The 22,500-nt window shown below is 42.8% G+C and overlaps 1 protein-coding gene across 10 annotated transcripts in view; it reads right to left on the minus strand.

The window, feature by feature from the left end:
- The window catches only part of LOC120047437 (transcription factor COE3-like), a 106,261-nt gene that overhangs the window by 41,845 nt on the left and 41,916 nt on the right, over window positions 1-22,500 (minus strand). For 4 of the 10 annotated variants that reach the window (XM_038992960.1, XM_038992965.1, XM_038992959.1 and 1 more), the window contains 4 exons: window positions 4,504-4,585; window positions 4,255-4,372; window positions 1,904-2,034; window positions 1,060-1,186 (listed from right to left, as the gene is read on the minus strand). In XM_038992960.1, coding sequence (XP_038848888.1) covers window positions 1,060-1,186; window positions 1,904-2,034; window positions 4,255-4,372; window positions 4,504-4,585 — 458 coding nt within the window. Of the gene's footprint in view, window positions 1-1,059; window positions 1,187-1,903; window positions 2,042-2,889; window positions 2,902-3,167; window positions 3,180-4,234; window positions 4,373-4,503; window positions 4,586-22,500 lie in introns of all 10 variants that reach the window. The other 6 variants (XM_038992963.1, XM_038992956.1, XM_038992961.1 and 3 more) reach the window with 4 other exon arrangements.

A 22,500-nucleotide genomic window follows, 5' to 3' on the forward strand; every position in this document is an offset into this window, starting at 1 on the left:
AGGAAATGTTCCCGCGTTTGGAACAGAGGTACCATTAGGGAAATACAGCTTTGTTGTTTTGAAATCAATCCATGTTTTCATTTTTATTGACTTAAAATAGGAATGCTGACAACATTTGAGTACTTCCGTAATGATATAGCACTGTTTTGAAGAACACAAAGATATTCAACTCCTTCCAGGGATTCACAACGTTTTGCTCCAGAGAATACCTCCCGCGGCCTAATGGACGTACAGAATGAGATAACAAGGGGGCTCTATTCACCACACAGTTCCATAAAAGCAATGCACTGAACAGTTGTCAGTCATATCGCCAAATGGAATCAGATATTAGCATTGCAAAAGGAATCGTAAGCTGGGTTGGACGGCCCATTGTGAAGTTGTCTATTTGCTCCGCTAACACTTGCATCCGAACTAAGCGGTGCTTTGAACAAAGAGGGGAGCGGGCTGCAGCGAATACCTATGTTTAACAGAAAGCCTTAACGCAGTCCCATCTTTCATCCGCAACGGAGTGACATTTACTTATCTCACTAAACAGCCATCCATCTGACCTTTCTGCTACTTTGAATGGCATCTGGATATTCCAAAGTAATAATCGGGAATAGTAAAGTGCTGATTTAAGGGAGCGATACTCCATTCTGGCGGCAGTCACGCACCAGCATAAAAGTCTGGACATCAGACAAAGGCTTGAAGGATAACCTGGGGAAAAACTCCAGCAAAAAGAAGGGTAGGACTCAATGCCCTTGAACAAGGGAAAATGTTTACCACCTTGAAAGGACAGAGGAGAGGTGGGAATGTAGCCACCACTATATGTATGGTAATATATAGCATAGAGAACAATAAACCCTATAGGAAGATATAACAGACCCATTTTGTATACTCAATATAATGGTTGAACTATGTAATAACGTTTATAAGCAGTTAATAAACAAACCTTCAGATAAAGCGATACCCAGAACATTAAAGGGCAAGAGAGGAGGAAGCAGAGAGATATAGAGAGAGGGTAAAACAAAGAAAACAATGGGAGGAGGAAGAGGAAAAAGAAAGGAACAGTGATCTTACCGGTGTAGACAAACCGCCCTGGTGCCCCTTTGCAGAACTGCTTGGATTTGTAGGAGAGTGTGACCTCCACGACCCCTGGGATGTGGCGAGGGGGCGTCTGGACCCGGATGGCGTGGGGGGTGATTAGCTGGAACACATCAACATGCACACACTTATTTAACGCTAAGAGCAGTGCACTGTGGGAGGTACGGTCTATTTACGTTACTTGTTATTTCTTTACAATAACGTCTTAGTTCGATCTTCAAGGTATATTTACAGCATCATCCAACTCTGTCTAGCAAATTCACATTTTATATTTATAGAAGTCATTTAGCAGACAATAATATCTGGAGCAACTTCCAGTTCAGGCAGTACATATAGACAAAAGATGGAACATGGTAAACCCAACCGAATACACACTGATTAAGACAATTAGTTTGACAATTAGTTCCATGTGTGTACCGTATGTGTTAGAGATAGAGACTCTGTGGAGAGAAGGTGTCTGCCTGCCTCTAACAGAGTGACCTAGGTCTAAGCACTTAGACAGACCCTGTCGTCTCTGAAGCAGGTGTTCCACCCTGAACATATTTCAATATTTTATGGCCTGCCTTATGCACCGGGCCATACTCTCAGTTTCTTCACCTAGACTCCACGGATAAAATCCAGAAATCTACATATTTTCAGGTATTCCTTTTTCATGGTCGTGTGTGTGTGTGTGTGTGTGTGTGTGTGTGTGTGTGTGTGTGTGTGTGTGTGTGTGTGTGTGTGTGTGTGTGTGTGTGTGTGTGTGTGTGTGTGTGTGTGTGTGTGTGTGTGTGTGTGTGTGTGTGTGTGTGTGTGTGAGTGCGTGTGTATCTGGACCCACCTCACTCCAGACCAGCATAGTGCCGAAGACCACCTGCAGTCCATCAAAGAAGTTGTCTCCGATGATGATGACAGTGGCTCCCCCGGTCGTCCACCCCTCACTCGGGCTGATGGCTTTGATGCAGGGCGTAGCTGCTTCGGAAACACAGACAGCGGGACGGGTATGACTTCTACTTAAAGGGACTTATTCCTCCAACTTGTTTTAAGTACAATCTGGGTTGTCATTTCAATATCACTTAAACTTCTTGCTTTACCAGCCTTCGTTTATGAGTACAGTACATAACTATAGGCTAAGAGGAATGTTGTCACTGTCAAATTGCAACATGACATATTGCAAGGGTAGCATTAACAAATTACCGACAATTGTTTTAAGTGAATTCTCCAAACAGATTTCTAATTGCATACGGTCCTGCCGTCTATGATGTCAATTAGTTCACTCATCAAAAATGCACAGTTATGATTTCTTTCAATTTCAGAGGATCAATAAGCTCAATAGAAACATTACAGTGTCTCCTGCCTGACCAGACTGTGTGTAGGCAGAACAAGATGGAGACAGACAGGCTGACTGACTGGTCCTGTCTCCAGGATATCTGGCCAAACAGCCACTGCACTTGTAAGAGGGGAAAGAGGCCTGTGATCAAATCATTTCTGTGGCTTGCGGTGGAGGTGGGATACCTTTGCCACAGTCTGCTCCCAGATCTTACGCCTGGATTCAAGTCAGGGACAAATGCCAATTCAATTCAATTGATAGGAGTGTAATCCTATATAGGCATACTGGTCCATGGTGTAAAGGTAGTCATGCTAACTGTGCCCTGGAGTGGTGGAACTATTTAGCCTTTGCAAATGTAAAGATGATCCCAAAATTGGGTTTTCTTTGTAAGTCTCATGAGGTTTTTCTCTGCCCAGGCAGAGGGGCATAGGAAACGGACCATTAAAGGGTTAATTAGGCAATAAGGCCCGAGGGGGTGTGGTATATAGCCAATATACCATGACTAAGGACTGTTCTTACGCATGACGCAACGCGGAGTACGTGGAGTGCCTAGACACAGCCCTTACCCGTGGTATATTGGCAAAATACCACAAACCAAGAGGTGCCTTATTGCTATTATAAACTGGTTACCAACGTAATTAGAGCATTAAAAATACATGTTTTGTCATACCCATGGTATACGGTCTGATATACCACGGCTGCCAGCCAATCAACTATTAGGGCTCAAACCACCCAGTTTATAAATGGCAATTGAAACCAGTAGATTAAAGGAAACACAGTGGGCTTCCTCCAATGGGATACTGTATAACAGAGTCTCTCTCACGTCATTTAACAGTTGTTGAGGGTGTTGATGGAGTAGAGGCTTTTCCCTGGTAGTCACCTGTCATCGTTATTCATTTCCCTCTGTCACAGCAGTAAACACACAGTCAAACGGGGGACTCTCACAAATTAATAAAACACAATGGCGTGAAGCAGACTGTGGAAACGTTGTACATTTATCTAGGAGGGGGGACAGGGACGGTGGAACAAAGACAGGAGCAGATGTCGGCTTTATTGCCTCTGAAAACATCCCAATCTGGCTGAGATGAAAGACGGTGAGATTCCCTAAGTGGGGCCTTGACTTCAGTGATAGCCTCGTGTACTGTACTGCTCTCCTGGCAGCGCTCTGGTGCTGTCAGTGGTGACCAACCATAGGACTCTCTCACTGTGTTTCTATGAATGCCTAAGTACTGTTTATCCAGTGTATCGCAATGCTCTAGTCGTTTTTCAACTCAGAAACTTTGAGAAGTAAGTTTAAACTGTTTCACTGTGCCTAGCTAGCTGCTAGGCCTTGTGGTCGCTAGGCTGGTAGGTTACAAGGGGACAATGTTTTAATACTGCTAGCCCCTGAACAAGGCAATTAACCCACTGTTCCTAGGCCGTCATTGTGAATAAGAATTTGTTCTTAACTGACTTGCCTAGTTAAATAAAGGTTAAATATATATATTTTTTTTTTTTAAGAACAAGAGTACTATTCTTTCTTACTATAAGGCACCATGTTACATCATAACCGCAAACGACACGGTGAGGTAGATTTTACAATGTGATGAAGGGGTGTTTTTTTAGGGCTTTAGTAATAAGGTCCCCCACTTCAATGAGGATGTCATCATCCTTTTCCAGACTTAAGGATGTGGTTTCATTTAGTCCAATAAAGAGGATGATGTAATTAAAAGTTGTTCATTGGGGCAAAATAAAATGGGGCACCGTTATTTTCACCACAGCTAAAGTTTTTATACATTGGGACACAGGTGGCCAAAGACACCAAGACATATTGAGGTTTTAGAGAAAGTGTCAAGTTGTCTGTAAGTGTGAGGTAGTTGTACCTTCAGAGGGGTCCAGGCGTCGAGCCCTCCGGCCATGTTTGGAGTTGTTGTGGACAAACATGTTGTCAGAGACAGCAAGGACATGGCCATCCACATTCACCGTAGTGGAGACCACCACCTGTGAGAGAAACAGAGAACCTTTACCATATACTGTTCTTTTTAATTCATGTACCTGGATTGTGAGCAGAATGAGATAACGTATGTTGTGTGGAACCATAGTGGGAGGTTCAACCATAAATAGGGTCTTACCTGAAACCGTCTCATGTCTCGTGGGTTCCCTGCATTTTTCAAACAATTCTGATTGCATTTGAGGAAGAACTTCAGGAAGAATCTGTAAACACAAGAGAAAAGTACATATATATTACATTGGAACTCTAATCAAAAGGTTTCATTCAAGCACTGAAAATAGTTGATCACATCTAAATGATGACACAATTATCAATAAGATGCTGTGGGAAAAAATAGCTAATACAATTAAATGCAACCATGTTTTGTTATGTTGTGGTTGGTCCAAATCAAACGAAGGACATCTCACTCAGTAAATGCTTGAATAAAATCCTGTAAAACATTGTTTTAAGCAACCTTTTTCTTCATTTAGTCATATAAAGACAAAAAGACTCATGGTGTCTCATTAGAGTTGGCTTTTGATTTGTCCTTCTTTATGTCAAATCCTTTCTCCCATGTGTTGATTGACTGTTGTTATGGTAACAGAGGGGTATTGATTGGGAATGGATATCAATGAGGATGAGCCGTAATAACCCAGTAGTTGGAGTTAAGACACCCAGCCATACATTAAGAATGGATTGCAATCTTAATGCATTTCCCACTGCCATGTAACCTCCGCATATCCATCTCCTGGACCATAAGCCCCTTATTTTGATGGAGCGCTTTCTTTTTAATTGCCACATTATTACAATAATAATCCAGGAAGTTAACAACCGGCAAGGTCGCAGACAGCCATGTCACATTAACCAAGGGATAACCTCGTCCGATGCAGCCGCATATTTTTTTCCGTTGCAAAGGATGCTGGGAGTCTCCTGTAGTGGAGAGCAGCCCTGTCAGAGAGAAATAAATGGTTGCTATCTGAAGAGAGCATCGATTTCTCCCTAATAAGACAGTAACAATATCTTTAAAACACACACAGTGGTAAGCGAAGCAATTTCCTCATTGCGCAATCAAAATATCTAAACCACCTTGAGTGGCGGTACAGTGTTAAGCAAAGAAAGAGAAAGGGGGTTGTGAGTTCAAAAGAGCCCTGTTACATAAAGAAATATGGCCATTTGGTAATTTTGTAAAAAAAAAAAAAAAATGGCTACTCTATTTAGCCGGTATTGACTGAAACTTTATCTTGGGTGCACCGTAGGCTACTAATGTCCTTTATGACAATGGAATAAAACAACATGGAGAACGCATCCCCAAGCCCAAATCATATGATATTAGAGTCCTTGGGAGGAGCGATATAGATCAATAGGGATTGAATTAAAACGCAGCTGGAGACAAGGGCCTGGCAAGCCAACCAGCCACGCTGATATTACAACTACAATGTGTTTTCAATGGAATTAGACCAGAGCAGAGCTCAACCAAGCAGGCACACCAACTCGCAGAAAAAGCGAGAATCTGGAACATACCCTCTCAGAAGCCCTGGGTAGAGCCAGTTCAGAGTTAAGATTCGCCACAGCTTTCCAAACGACAAGAAAACTGAAGGGGAAAAAACGGAGAACACAAAAATAGGAATAGAGTGATGATGGTGAGGTCCGTGGAGGGGGGAGCATGTGATGTTGTCTCGGCAGCCCCGGATCCTCCATCTGCCACTGGGCAGGAGTTGACAAGGAATGTAAGATTCCAGGTCTCTTCATGGAAAGGCGGCACCCGATCAAAGCCTGGTTCCCTTTGGATTGGTTCTGCGATAGCAGCTCGGAAGCAGTGGGGGAAGTAGCTGCTTGTAGAAGCAGTGGGGGAAGTAGCTGCTTGTAGAAGCAGAGGGAGAAGTAGCTGCTTGTAGAAGCAGAGGGAGAAGTAGCTGCTTGTAGAAGATGACAAGACGGAAGTTGAATGCTGATCTCAACTTTGAGAAATGGGAATGAGAGAAAGTGGTCTGTTTTAGGTCGAGCTCTTGCTGTAAACGGTGTTACTTCACAGCTGCACAATGATTCTGTCACTAAAGGGTTACCCAAACCTATCAGAAAACTATTTTACTTCACTTAGATTGTAAATAAGAAGTACAATTCTGTATGATTGGACAAATTTCAATCCCTTGTTTATAAACCACCAGGGTTTTCATTATATCAGAAATATAATGACTATACACCCGTTCTATTGGCCTATATTATGAGTATGAGTATTGAAAAGCCTTTCGAAACCAGTGCATACTTGAGACTTGCAGAGATTCTTTTGTTTTAGCTTTCAAACTGGGAGAGAATTTTAAGTGACAGTTTATACGAGACATATGATGCTGAGACATCCTTATCACATCAGAAGAGACTAGAGTTAGTGGGAGAAAATGACTCTCGGGCTTTTGGAAGCTGCACCGCTCAGCACTGGAGCCCATCAACATTTTGACCAGGTTTCACCATATATTTCACTTCAAATATTCAATACTCTCTTCTACTGTTATCTCTCCAGCTTCAGTCTCTAGGGTATCTGTGACAATCCAATGAACTTACACACCTGATTGGATGTTATTTCAAACCTCCTTTCTCAGATAAATATACACATATAATAATCACGTAGGCTAAATTTAGAGAAGGACAGAAGGGAGGAAAGCCAGGGAGTAACTTTTCCTTCTCTGTTCAACCCCTCCCCCCCTCAGTATCGAAAACATATTAAACCACCATAAATAATGAATGTCCATCTACAGCCAGGGCTTCGTTATTAGTTCCAGGCTGTTTTTCCCCGTCTCTCCTCTGCTCTTAAAAAGTAGGTAAAGGCGTTGTAAGCCGTCACCTCATTACGCTGCCCTGCAATCAATTACAGAGGTGTGTGTGGGCCTGCCAGCCTCTAATGTGGAGCTGTGGCGAGTGGCAGGAAGTCCTGCTGCTGTAGTCGTGCTAGGCTAACCTAGTCTTTCCTTTCCTCTATATTTTCTCACTTTAGGCTGAGTTCCCATTCTTCTCAAGGCATCCCTTCCTTGTCTCCTTTTGTCCTTGTCTCCTTTCCTCAGTGACCGCTGATAGATGAAAGGACTGGATGGGTTTACTACTCCATCTCAGTTTTATCTTTCAAGACCATCTGCCCATAAGACGTTCTGCCCATAAGACCTTCTGCCCATAAGACATTCTGTCCGTAAGACCTCCTGCCCATAAGATCTTCTGTGCATAAGATATTCTGCTCATAAGACTGTCTGCCCATAAGACCTTCTGCATATAAGACTTTTTGCCCATAAGACCTTGTTGACGTAAGGGAGAGGAGATGTGACTATTGGAACGCAGCATGTAGTAAGTCCAAATACAACAGCCTTATGAATAACCTTGGCAACAGAAGCTGAACAAAGTGGCAGTAGGCCAGGACGGGGGAAATTAATTAAACACCGAATGTAAAGGCCAAGCATCCTAAGAGCCCCTATAGGAAATCACTATGCGGGCCCTCTGACTTAAAATATTACAAAATGAGAGCTTTGAAAGCATTGAAACACTGGATGTGGTGTATTGTGTCAAAGGAATAAAGCTTGAGATATTGCATATTATGTACACTAAAGCTGAATGAGCCTGAGCAGGGAATAAGTGTGTGACTTCAGCATCGTTTTCATTACAGGGACGTGAGCTGAGGTCCACTCTAAATGATGTCACTCTGGGGCCACACCCATAGCACTATACTGAAGCAATTATGTCTGGCTCAAATAACAAGGCCCTCCTGACTCCATACAATGCACACACAGATACACACAGACACACACAAACACACGACACACACACACCTTCCCCATCTTTCACTTATTGCGTTAGGCAAGAAGAAGAAAAAAATCAATATTTCAGCAGGGGTATTTTTAAAAGCTGCCGCGTTACCAATTCTGACCCACAATTTGCTTTGAGTGTTTGCTGCTTTTTATGAAAAGTCAGAGCCATGCGGTGGCGTTTACTCTAAGATGAGCAACACCAGGAGGCAATGAGATAGCGCCTCAGATTCTTTGAGGTCGACTTCTCCAATTTTTCAACTAAGGTTGGAGCCAGTTGAGAGATGACACGCTACTGAATTGCTTTACAGTATAACTGAGAGAACCAATCCAAACACTTGGATTGGACCCAGCGATTCACAGTCTGCCCAGTGCATTAAGACACTGAAACACAATTAGCTATGTCACTAATTGTTTCACAATCAGTTGTCATTTGATTTGATCTAGTGTACATTAATTATTGTTGTGCTGCTAAATTCAAGGAACATTCTTCCTCAACATTAGAAGGAACCATATTCCACACAGTCTTATTACAGTAACTAATATTTACTCTACTGTGTTGAAAACAAATGCCTTCTTCCAATTATTACTGACACATTCTGAGGAAGCTCCTGTACAGCTAATTAGGCTATGAAACGGCTGGAGTTAACAATATGGCTCAGTGTGTGTGTGTGTGTGTGTGTGTGTGTGTGTGTGTGTGTGTGTGTGTGTGTGTGTGTGTGTGTGTGTGTGTGTGTGTGTGTGTGTGTGTGTGTGTGTGTGTGTGTGTGTGTGTGTGTGTGTGTGACCCCCCCTTCTGCCAACTCTCCAAGACCAGGGTTCTCCTCGGCTCTGCTACATGCCATCAATAATTCAGTAGCCAAGATGGCAATTACAGGACCATGTACAATCAAACTAAATATTTGATGAGGCACTAAAACAGTCACTGGAACAGATCTCTCTCTCTCTCTTTCTCTCTCTCTCTCTCTCTCTCTCTCTCTCTGAACACACACACACGTTTACACAAACACACACACGCACACACACACATTCTTGACTGTCTATTGTCTTAAGCATCTTAACAACACATTATGGGTCTGGTCCCTTATTCCCCAAACTTTGCCAGAGACTCAAAAGCAGTTTATTCTGCTAAGAGTGTCTTGCACAATTCATTTTCTACTTCTAAAATATTGAGTGGCCACATTATGCGTTCTATAAGGGTCTGTTTCACTTCCAACATATTAAGGAAGGCTGTCTCTCTGCCTGGAAATGAACACAGTACAAGAGGAGGATTCATCAAGACAGACAGATGGCATTAAATACCCGAAAATCAAATCCATTTTAATTGATCGCAATAAAAACCAGCACCAGGCCTTTACCTCACCTTTCATCTTTGATCAGAGGCAGATTATTCAACATTAAAAATAATGTGACATAATATCCATTACTGCTGAAAATGTTTGGGATGAAGACTTTGTCTGAACCTGGTAAATTGGCGGCTGGTCATTTCCATTAAAGGATAAAATAACTCTGCTACTGTATAAGAGATGATACATAATTAGATCATAGATAATATCTGACTATACTAAATCAATATTTAATTGATCATATCAACATTATCCTTTCGAAAGCAGTCCTGTGAATGAGAGCCTTGTTATAGTAAAGTGTTACAGTAGTGTTACCAGCTTGTGAAAAATGTTGCAGTGTGTTCAGCAAAATCTGTCTCTGTTTCCAATTTTAATGTGAGATCTATCGTTGAAAAACACATGCAGAATTCCTGGAGCACAGATATGAACAGAACATCCCATCACTATGTTATACAGACAGCGTGGCTGGCTCTATTCTGAGGGGGGATGTGAGAAAGTGCTTTGGTGCACAGAGAGAATGGGAGTTTGTTTGTTTGGCCAAGTGAACCAGTGTTCCTCCAAAACCTCCTGTACGTTTGTACTTAACCCGCCTTCGAATCCATACACAACACACACGTGCACACACACACTCACTCGCATTCAAGCACACACACACACGTACACACTCTTCTCCGCTGCACTCCGGTTACCTCTGGTCCCTCCTCAGCTGTGTTTTGACCCTGTTGCCATGGCAAAGAACATATTGTCTCTCCAATCGAAATCACTCTATGACATAATGCTCTAACGAGAGAGAATAAAATATGTGACTTGCCATGACCTCATGGCCCAGGCATGGGTTAGAAACTGTAGCAAGCTGCAAAAATCTGTCCTTTGGTTCCACAACCCATAATAATTTCACACACCAGAAAGATCACGGTTTGTTCACAAATACAATTCTTGATATCAAACAATTATTCTGTGGGGTTTTTTCTCCAATTGTGGCGATTTTTGGATAACACATATGAGTGTAATTGTATTAAACACCTTTTAACCTCGGTACTGTTTTGAAAGTTTGAAAAGGTAGAAAAGACATGCTGCCGTTATCTCTGAGGTGTTTTGGAGGTAGAGTGGGAACGGTGAACAGATGTATTCGGGTTGTGTATTCAGAGCGTCAGATATAGAACCACAACAAACGCTGTGCATCAAAAGCAGAGGCTGAGAGCTCAAACTGAGGAATTCAGCAGGAGTGAAACAGCAGGTGGATACACACACACACACACACACACACACACACACACACACACACACACACACACACACACACACACACACACACACACACACACACACACACACACACAATGTGATGAGTGAAACAGCAGGAGGAGGTTGCACACACAAGCATGCATGCATAGGCTACACACACACACAAACACACACACACACAGACCCTATGATAAGTTCCACAGCAGGGGAAGAATCCCCACAATGAGAGGTAAAGCCATGAACAGCGATGTATGGAGCTGAATGCAGAAGCAGCTCTTTCATAGAGGTGGCGTTGAATAATTCATTGAATCATTAACTTGACTAGGTCTACTGACAGCTTGAAACTGGAGGGTTAAAACATCAATTGAGTCAATTTATATCAATTGAATCTCTTTGAGTAAGTCTGAACCAATTTTTTACATTTTTTTGACATGAGTTAACATCAGTGTCAAGACAGATGAGGCATCTGTCTGGAAACATCTTTCTGTCTGGAAATATTGTTATTCTATAGTAAGCCGTTTCCATATGATAGGCTAGTGCGAACTTTCACCATATTGCTTATACTTATCCAATCGTCCCAGATCTATAAATGCCTAAGGGGAAGGAGCTACGGGTTGTTTCAGTGCCAGGCATCAGAGAGTAGAATTCAAGCACATCCCCGTATGTCAGCTGGTCAAAGTCACAGACCTGTGGCTACCAGATAGCCTCGCCTCCATCCTCCGTCACATCTCTACAATCACTGTCTAGACGAGAGAGAGGACGGGCTGTCCAACAACCTTTCCGGTAGCGGAAGAAAAAATAAAATCCCTCCCTGACACGTTGATTGACAGCTCCATCCAGGCCCCAGTGCTGAAATCAAGCTGTCAGTCTGGGGGCGGCGACAGAGGAATTGTCCTCTCAGATTTAAATACCGGCCATAATAGGCCGCCATCTATCACGCCTGCCGCCCAGGTTATTCTCAGACACATACATTAGCCCTTGGCCCAGATAGGAATGTCACCAGATTAAACATCCAATTTGTTAACTGGCCGGGCCAGAGGTGCTGCTTCTTGACAGGACTTACAAACAAGCACAAATGGCCCCATTTTTCACACCGGGGCCTGCAGGCTTTTTAATGCAGAGTGGACCTCGGGCCTAGCGCCAGAGCAGGCAGGCTGTCGAGGTAGACAGAGGGAGCAGAGAGGTCTGCTTGTAGAGTGGTAACACACACACACACAAATAAATACACACACACATACACACACGCACACACAATCACAGACACTGGAGTAACAAAGAGCTGAACACTATACACCTGATGACAGTTTTTTATCCAAACCATGTCTGTTATTCACAAATAAATGGCATCTATCCTGATTTTAGAGGAGCAACCTCACAGTACCAGTATATACTGCACACTCAGTGCATGGCAGAATCAATCAGGCCTAATCCACTGCTGTAGCATGCTAAGGACTAAGGAGAGGGGGATTCACTGTATACTTGAGATGAAGCCATATATTTCAGTCAATGAGGGGCCTATGGACAGATTGCGAGCATATTGGTAAACAGAGGGAGAGACGGACTAGCAGATGCCACCAGTTTAGACCCTGCAGACTGGGATCAGTGTGAGAAATATGGGGATGTAAGGCAGACACCAAGCACAGCCAGAGCCATGGAAACGGCCCACAGGGAGACATCTTACTTGGAGGAGAGGGAGAGGAGATATGCTGTACTGTAAAAAAAAATGTAGACCACCTTTTTACATACTGTACTGCAGATTACCAATGTAACTGGAAAAGGGGACTGAATCCAAGTCCCATCATTAAGCAGGCTTCAACCCAGATGTATTGTATATCAACTTCCTGTATAGGAGAGTAATATGACCACAGAACTACAGAACAAAAACAAGGAAAATCATTTGTGGTTCTTTTCAGTCACAGTTCAGGTTCCAGTGAGTTGCCAGATATGCTTTTATAATAATAACAATAGATGAATATTAACCACAGAAACCTAGTAGAGTATTTTGTCTCTCAGAAAAAGAATGCAAATTATAATGGTCTGAGAAATGGACCCTACTAAGTAATATAATTTCTCTCACACCAACAGACAGGGTCTTTTTATGATTTCAAAACCGTTCTTCAGGGAAAGAGTGATTTATCCCTCACTTTGTCTGTCAGACAAATGTTTCTCTTTATGGCTATTACTATTCCAAACGGGGCCTGGTGTCAGAAAACTAATATACTGCGTGAAGTATTTAATTAAGTATCCGGGCAGAGATGGGTGAGCGTCTTGCTTTATTGAACCAAAATTAAAAATAACTCTCCCATTTGAGTAAACGGCCTGGGGGTTGCCTCTCAAGCGTTTAATTTTAATATCGTTCATGCCACTTTAACCTTTTCAAGCGCTGGCCCCTTCAATTGTTTGTGAATGGAGATAGTACTCTGAGAACGCCTCTATAGACAACAGATACTTCCTCCCCTGTCACCTGACTAGGGAAAAACATGTCAGCCTCCTAGTTGTTCTGTTTGTTTGTACTCCTTGTGTGCTGAAGAGGAGATAAGACAAAGAAAAGGGGAGGAAGGAAGGAGGGAGGAACAAACCGATACATAGGCAGTGATACATTGATAGAAGAAGCATAATGATGCAATCGTTACAAAGTCAGTGTAATTTACGCCAGCCTTTGAAGTCGGCGGAGAACCCAACCATGTTAGAATGCCTCAAACGGTAGGTTTAATCAAACTCGACTGGAGCCCAAATAAAAGGAGGAGGAAACTTCATCCGGGAGTCAACACAGCACCAAACTACACCTAATTGGAAAAAACAACGCCGGGGCTTGGGTAGAGAAGAAGTTTGTTGTTGTGTTGTGCTCCTTTTCTAACTGGGGCTCTCATTTCAGACATAGGTTTTTAACTCACAGAGAGAGAAAGCCCAGTGATATTCTCCATCTGTTTGGCCCAAGACTTCTCTCAGCTGCTTTGGGAATGAGGCGGTCATGGACAAGGTGAACTCCATCACGCCATCTGCCTGGACCTTGGCCTGGCCCTGGACACCATTAGGGGCCAGTTGCAGTCTTGGAAAACATCTCCTCCCAGTCTCACTGAGCAGATTTAGCTTTATGAATACATTATGTTTTCCTGGCTGCTTGGATAAGTAGAGAGAAATGGGTGTTAAGGTTGTGATTATCGTTTCGATACCTTTTGGCTCGGGTTTTAAGAGCAAAGTATGTACGTTTTTTAATCTGTCTCTACGTGAAGTGGGTTTATTTGTAAGAGAATAATGAATCAAAGTAAGAGATTAGTGAAAAAATGACAGTTAGTTGAAGGCATTTCTATACTGAACAAAAATATAAACGCACCATGTAAAGTGTTCATCACATGTTTCATGAGCTGAAATAAAAGATCCCAGAAATGTTCCATACGCACAAAAACTGTATTTCTTTCAAATGTTTTTCACAAATTTGTTTACATGCCTGTTAGTGAGCATTTCTCCTTTGCCAAGATAATCCCTCCACCTGCCAGGTGTGGCATATCAATAAGCTGATTAAACAACATGAACATTATACAGGTGCACCTTGTGCTGGGGACAATAAAAGGCCACTCTAAAATGTGCAGTTTTGCCACACAACACAATGCCACAAATGTCTAAAGTTTGGAGGGGGCGTGCAATTGGCATGCTGACTGCAGGAATGTCCACCAGAGCTGTTTACAGAGAATTTAACGTTTATTTCTCTACCATAAGCCGTCTCCAATGTCATTTTAGAGAATTTGGCAGTACTGTACATCCAACTGGCCTCACAACCGCAGACCACATGTATGGTATCGCGTGGATGAGAGGTTTGCTGATGTTAACGTTGTGAACAGAGTGCCCCACGGTGGTGGTGGAGTTATGTTATGGGCAGGCATAAGTTATGGACAATGAACACAATTGCATTTTATCGATGGCAATTTGATACCGTGACGAGATCCTGAGGCCCATGGTGAGGCCCTTTTTTTTTTAGGTATCTGTGACCAACAGATGCATATCTGTATTCCCAGTCATGTGAAATCCATAGATTAGGCCCTAATGAATTTATTCCAATTGACTGATTTCCTCATATGAACTGTAACTCAGTAAAATCAATGAAATTGTTGCATGTTGTGTTTATATTTTTGTTCAGTATATTTTAAAGCTTTTTTTCTCTCTTTCATATAAGCCTGTAAGAAAATAGTCACCAACACAGACCATGTCTGCTGTGCGCATCAGTGGAATCCATCCTAACTGCCCCTGACCTACACTGGGGAGTTTCACTCCCAGTGTGGGAGAATAGAGTTCCTGCTAGAATGGACTGCAGATGAGTCAGAGTATGAAGGAAAACATATCCTCTCTACACTCTAACAATACCACCAATGAGTCCTCAGCACACCAGTAATGAAACATTAAATAATCCATTGAATTAGAATTGATGCTGCGTTTAACGTTTATTTTTCATTTAAAAAACAATATGCTGCTCTCATCAGCGAGAAACGTTACATCCTTTATTGTCCAGAGTGCAGAATTGATGTCAACATTCATCTTTTCATATTCCCAGCCAGTGTAAGTGGATTACTCATGAAATCATTCACAGCTAATAGCATCCAGACGCCAATGTGCCAGAGAGGAATTAAGTCTCTCTCCAGAGCGATACAGACCTACAGTATCTTACTGTAACTGCTTCCTGGAGCACTGAAATATGCGTCTCACACAGGGCCGGACTACCACATTTGGGGGTGGGGGTGGGGGGGGCAAGCTAACTGCATTTGGTGCAGAGAGAAACATTTGCGATTTCGTAATACTATTCCACACATTTAATCACGAGGCTAAGAGAAAATGTTGCAGTTTTAAAGCTATTTTCCTGCAATTCTACACAAATGTTTTGTTGTTTGAATAGCTAATTTCCTGCAAGGAGGTCGGGGGCCCCAGGGCACTTGCTCTGCATGCCCATTCGATAATCCGGCCCTGATCTCAAATACATTTTCTGTCTATGAAAGTGTCATTCATATTTAGAAAATATACTAAAATATATGAATGAAGAAGAAGTGAAAATATTATTTTTAAAGAACAATTGTTTGCTATTTGCAGTGGATTTTGTCCCCCAAAAATTATGCATACACACATGCACCCACACACAAAACAAAGACACACAAACGTGCACACACACGCACACAAAACCAACCGATCCTAGGGCTTGAAAGGGTTTAATACAATACTGGTCTAGGTAAAGCAAACAGGCCTCAATCAATGGGGCGCAAGAAACAAAGAGCAAGTTAGGAGAGGTACTTTATTACAAATATCATAAATATTCATAAGTGGGTGAGAAGTGCAGAGTAATTGATATGGAGCTGCTGGGAAAGCAGTAGATATTCCAGCATGGCTGTCTGCCACAGGAGAGTGGAGAGGGAAATGAAGTCCTGAGAGTGGTGCAGGTGCACAGCTTGGATCCAGCCCAGACACACACATACATGCTTGCAGGCGCACACACACACACAGACATACAGACAGGCGCACACACACTCATAAATGTGTTCACACTTACATGAATACATTCTCCAGCACGTATGCAAAAATGAAAAATGCTATGCACTCACATCAACATTACAACACTACATGTTAACTGATAATAATGTGCAGAAGACCACAATGCACACACACACACACACACACACACACACACACACACACACACACACACACACACACACACACACACACACACACACACACACACACACACACGCACACACGCACACACGCACACACGCACACACGCACACACGCACACACGCACGCACACACACACACACACACACACAAAATGCACAAGGCCCGCACAAATCCGAGCTGACACACGGGTCACTCGTTCCAAAAACAGCAACACACCCTCAGTCACACACGGCCACGGCCAAATACCTCCGTGACAAAAGCATTATCTCAGCATCAGCTGCTTGTATTGCTCCCTCTATGGATTTCACATTAACCCTCCACCCTAACCATTCAAATGAGAGTCAAGAGATGTGTGTGTGTGTGTGTGTGTGTGTGTGTGTGTGTGTGTGTGTGTGTGTGTGTGTGTGTGTGTGTGTGTGTGTGTGTGTGTGTGTGTGTGTGTGTGTGTGTGTGTGTGTGTGTGTGTTATATGGATTACATACACTACAGGGACTAAGCCAGACATAACATTAGAAACACAAAGATGAGAGCTAGGGGTCTAAAGTGTCACCGACAACAAGTAGGAGACAAAGTCCCTGGGAACAAGCTTAGGTTTTCGTCTGATTTGCCTGATTGGGTATTTCTGTGAAGTGGTTTGACGTTTTGGGGTGGTTAGGATGGTTCCTAATCAGCTGGCGTGTCCCCTGCCATGACTAGGGTTTAGTTCTGTTCTCTGAGGACTCCCATTGGCTGCCCGCGGTTCTGCAATTACACTGCCATGGCACGGAATTCTACTCTGGCGCGCCTCAGTGTCCATTCCGTCCACATGGCACGGCAGAAAAGATATGTATAACAATATGGTGCCCGGTGTAATAACTATGGCCAAAATACCACACTGAAACAGTCATAATCTCACTATCACATTTAAATGCCTAGATACCATTTCCATAAAGATAACATCATTTAAAGAAAGTATTTGATGCACTGTAAAAATGGACGCCCAGCATTATTCACTATTGGTAATCAATTAAAACCATTTTGTGGGAGTAGATTTGATTGGATTGTGAAGAATTTATGTTTGCATAGACTAGTTTAGGTATTAGATTGTATTGGTGTGCAGATAAGAGGTCCACACAAAGAATAGCCTTTTTACAATTATGACAATTTGGAAATATCTTAGTGGGATAAAAACTACTAACAATCTGCCAAATCTGAACAGGCTACTCCTATAAATGTATGATTTATCAGTAAATCAACCATAGCTGTAATGCTTAAAAGATGTGAAACAGGTTTATGGACACAAATGTTATTTCAAAATTCATTGGGAAGGAAACTGCAACAGTCCTTAAATCTTGAGAGTTGTATAGCACTTTGTAAAAGCAGTAGAACTAAGTTCCACTTGTTTCAGTTTCTCTACACCTCTTTGTGTTTTAAGATTCCGACTCTCTCGTCTCTTAGCTCTGCTAAGATAAAGAGCTAGGACCAGACATGGCAGACACAAGTACACACACACTCCCTGATTTGTAGATGAAGCCAATGTGCGATTCAGGCAATTTGTTCTGTGCCAACTCGGACACACAGCCAGGTCACATTCTTCCTGGTTAATTAAGATCTGTGTATCCAACCGCTGCCACCAGCACGCACAAGCTGACTGCAACTTAAGCACAAGCAGGACCGTCATATGGGAACTGCACCACATTCTGGGTCTTTTCCTAGTTCTGGTCCAGCTTCGCTTCCAATTCGGCTGGCTCCCTAAATGCCCCATCAATATGTTTCATCAAATTAGTAAGCAGCCAAAAATTGACGCTTTTCATTAATTATACAGGATCATTCTAATTGCAAATTCAAATGTATTCGCTCCGAACAGAAGGTGTTCAGTAATATTTCAGGGAATTTGCATATTAAATGGGGGTCGCTGTGTATTATGTATGGTAATGTATGCGCATTGTCTTTATTTTTAACTCGCGGGCTGCTTGCGTGAGCAGGTGAAAAAAGTCCAGAGTGTTTAATTTCGCTGAACAAACGCGACGAGGCCACTTGTCAAGTGCTGTATGGTCGGTGTCAATCTTTGTTTTTTCCCACTTTCCTGCCCATGCCTTTGATTAGCAGAAGCAATGGCGCCACCAGTAAACAAACCTGCGGGTTGCCAGAGTCAGAGCAGGAAGTCATTGCTGTTCATTTTCTCGGCTTCCTGTTTCGCTTTGCCTTTTGTTTCGCGGCTCTTTTCACTGCCAGCAGTCTGAGATGACACTGCATCGTCAGCGGAATTCACAAATAGAGGGCAGGCGTGTTTCACAGCATGCAACCAACTCAGCACGACCTGAACAATGTAGACAGCCTACAATAGAATTAGGACTGTCAGTTGCATTAACTTGAATGAACCGGCTTGTTGGATTCAGGTTACACTGTGTGCAATACCAAACAACAGCTTCACCTAAAAATACTTATTCTGGCTTGATCTGGCTGTGGGGTATTGGGGAAAGAAACTACAAAGCAAATGTAGCCTATGTGTACTTTAAATGCCATAAATTTGTAAGCAGTTTTTTCAGGGTTGCTTTTAAACAGTACAATGGCATAAATGGGCATATCAGCTCAGTCTTTCATTTGGCTATGTCCCAGGCCAATCCATCAACAGAGGAAATGCCCTGCTAAAGGAGATGAAAGGAGGTTTCCCCAGTCAAGAGCATTACACTGGTGTGAACAGAACAATATACTGCTTTAGGAAAATTGAACATCATTTACACAAAATTACTCTATGCTGTTTGAACTTGGCACAGCATTACCTGGGCATAAAGGGAAATGTGTACAACTGCATTAGACAGAATAACCTTATCCCTACAGTTCTGGAAAAAATAAAAACAATCACTCCCCCATTTCAACTTCTACACTCTCAAAACATACAGGAAGCAGGGACCTTCTTTGTTTTATAAGTCAAATCTCAACGCGGTTGAGCAGACAGGTAGACTCTCATCAAATCTTGATCAAACATCTGTCGGATTCGCTACCTTAGTTTCCAAGGCTTAAATGTTCCCCTCCTCCTCATTAAAGAGTGTACCACAACCTGACACTTTCCTTAAGCTTTGGTGGTGTTTTCAGAGGTGTTAACACAACGTGGGATCATTGAGAAGGGGAGAACGTGGATCCTCTAGGAAAGGTAAAGATTAATTAAAGTGCGAAGCGATGGTGCCGGGAGTGCTAGCGTGGCTGATGACAGGTTAGCGCTCAGACTGGAGGGTTCACTTAAAGAGCTGAGATCACAGCTCCCTTCACTCCTTCTCAGTTACACAGAACAGCTTTTATTAGCCCAACCGCTCACACACACACACACACACACACACACACACACACACACACACACACACACACACACACACACACACACACACACACACTCACACTCACATACCTGACACACACGACACACACGACAGACAGACAGACAGACAGACAGACAGACAGACAGACAGACAGACAGACAGACAGACAGACAGACAGACAGACAGACAGACAGACAGACAGACAGACAGACAGACAGACAGACAGACACACACAGACACACAGACACACAGACACACAGACACACAGACACACAGACGTTACAGTCGACCCATACATATTCCCACACACGCGACGGAGGATACAAAGCTCCACTATATTCTATATTCACTATTCAGCATACGTAGTTAATTTAATATGAAGGAAGGGGGATTTCTGTATATAGCATTAGGAACCACATGATAACAGGCAAACACAAACGCATACATAATGAACTCTAAAGCAAGAAAATATTTTCAACCATTCTCTGCTATCCCCCTGAAAACAACGGGATCGGGTAACGGACGAGGCCTTGCCATCTCTTGCACCTCCATCAGAATGAGAGAGGCGACAAAGGGGAAGTTGCCAGTTTGGCCACAGGGTGCCACTGTGCCCGACGGCCACCCACTCACAGCTAGCCATGGGAAAGTGCAACCTGGCATGCTATTGGTGTGGTGGGTCCACTGCCCAGTGAAACCTGGCGCATAGTGAGTTGTACCCCTGGCCAAGGGGGCGACTCCAAGGATGTATCTCCCCTGGAGGAATGTTAGCTGGACAGATGGGGATCTGGAGAGACGTTTCCAGCCCCAAACTAGTCATTGATTTCCAGCCAAAGCTAAACTAAACCCACTTACTCCATGTCTGGTTCATATGAAAGTGTATCCAATGTTTGACTTAATCTTTACTATGCCAATTGAATGTGACTGTTGTTTTAGCTACGAATGACAATGCCTGTTTGTACTGAAGTGATTGTTTGAGATCTCTGTTCAATGTCAATTTAGCGGTGAGGGGGTATTGGATTGTAGTATGGCTAAGAGCCAGTGCAGTAAACACACACAAGCAAGTACCCATACACGCAAACCCACACACACACGAACACACACGAAAACACACACAAACAGACACACACACATAAATGTCCATAAACACTTTATCTCATTAACCCTGCTTTATCTCGTATTTACACTGATCAACTCCCTCCAGACAAGCACCTTGGTGAGACCCCATCATTTATAGGGGTTCATTCAATGGCATGTACTCTAGGGAGCTTAATGGTTGTTATTTCCCTATGTAAGATTAGCACACTCACACATTCATTTCATTTGGTATTGCAGTTAATAAAATGTTTCAATAAAAACACTGATTTGGGTGCCTAATTTAAAGCCTGTCTGTTTCCTAGTAATACTGTACACCAGAACACAGCACAGAATGAATGCTCTTAGTACTGTTCTTTGTTTGTCAAACTTTCAACATAAAGGTTTGGTTTTGGGTCGCCTCTCCAACACCATGGTATAACTTAGACTTAATTGACCGCTGTTCTTAACTTGGCTTTATCTGGAGCTGAAATGTAGTATTTCTGTTGCTCTGGTTATCCTCAGAGTCCTCAGTGGGCTGATCATTCTGAGTGTCTGAGGTCAGGGGTCAGAAATGTGTTTACGTTTGTGCGGAGAAGCATAGGACAGCGTCTGATGTCAGCTGAAGCCGGCGGTGTTTCCCAAGAGAAACTTTAGCCACTTCCTCCTCATGCTCCCTTACTCGATAGAGAAAAACATTCCGGGGTTCGACTCTCTAAATAGACAACACATGTCCCTCCAAAGGGCCGGAAGCCAAACTATGTATCATAAAGACAGTGGTACTGTACATCCATGTTGAACAATGAGTTGTTTGGTTAAATTCTGTTTCCGCTCGTGAATTTACCATCAACCACAACTCTTGGATAATATTTGTTTCTCACTTCCTGACTTGAGTCTCCATTTGTTTCCGAGATAGGAATTGGAACGGATGGATTCAACCAAACTCTAACATCAGGGTTTTCCATATCAGTGTATCTTTCTCTGCCGTGTGTGAAAGCCGCCTAAGTCTGGAACAGGAGCTAGGGTCACGGTCTCTCTGTGAGAGGTGGGTGGAAACACAACAGAGGTAAATCCAGGTTCATGTCTAATCTGCATGTTGGACTAATGTCAATGAGAGGTCTCTGCTAAAACATCTGGACTCGCTATGTTTCCTCAGGTTGAAAAGGAGCACAAGCACTCTTCTGGGGGAAAAAAATAGTTTCAGCTAAATAAAACTGATCGTAATTATAATAGGAGCACATAAGTAGCTAAACTAATCTAAGTTTTTATTATTCAATGCTAATTATTGTTATCTACTACTAACAAATACAGATGAAAATACAAATACAGATGTTGGACCAGATTATTTTTGTTCTGTGGGAATTAAGAAGCTCCCAGTACAGGTGAGAGGAGAATACTTTGTCGTATTTTGTAATGTTCTAAAGTTTACTAGATGTACTGCAACATAGATTACAATTAGATCATGATAGGACAAGGCTTGTCCACACTTCATCAGGCTTCATATCAAATGTAGCCGTCAGCACAGTTTCCTCCACATTAAGTGGACATTCCTGAGCGGGGAGTTTTCTGGTGTCTTATTGACGTGCCAGTGTGTGTGTTCGTGTTTGAGGCAGGAGTGACAGGTTAGGAGAAGCTAACGGTGAGAGTGCATTAATTAATGACTGACGGCTAACAGCCAAAGCATTAATAATACTTAAGCATTCGCTTGGGGCCTGTCAGGCCAACACGAATCGATGGATCA

This window comes from Salvelinus namaycush, chromosome 5 (genome assembly GCF_016432855.1).
Source record: "Salvelinus namaycush isolate Seneca chromosome 5, SaNama_1.0, whole genome shotgun sequence".
In the NCBI taxonomy this organism is placed as follows: domain Eukaryota; kingdom Metazoa; phylum Chordata; class Actinopteri; order Salmoniformes; family Salmonidae; genus Salvelinus; species Salvelinus namaycush.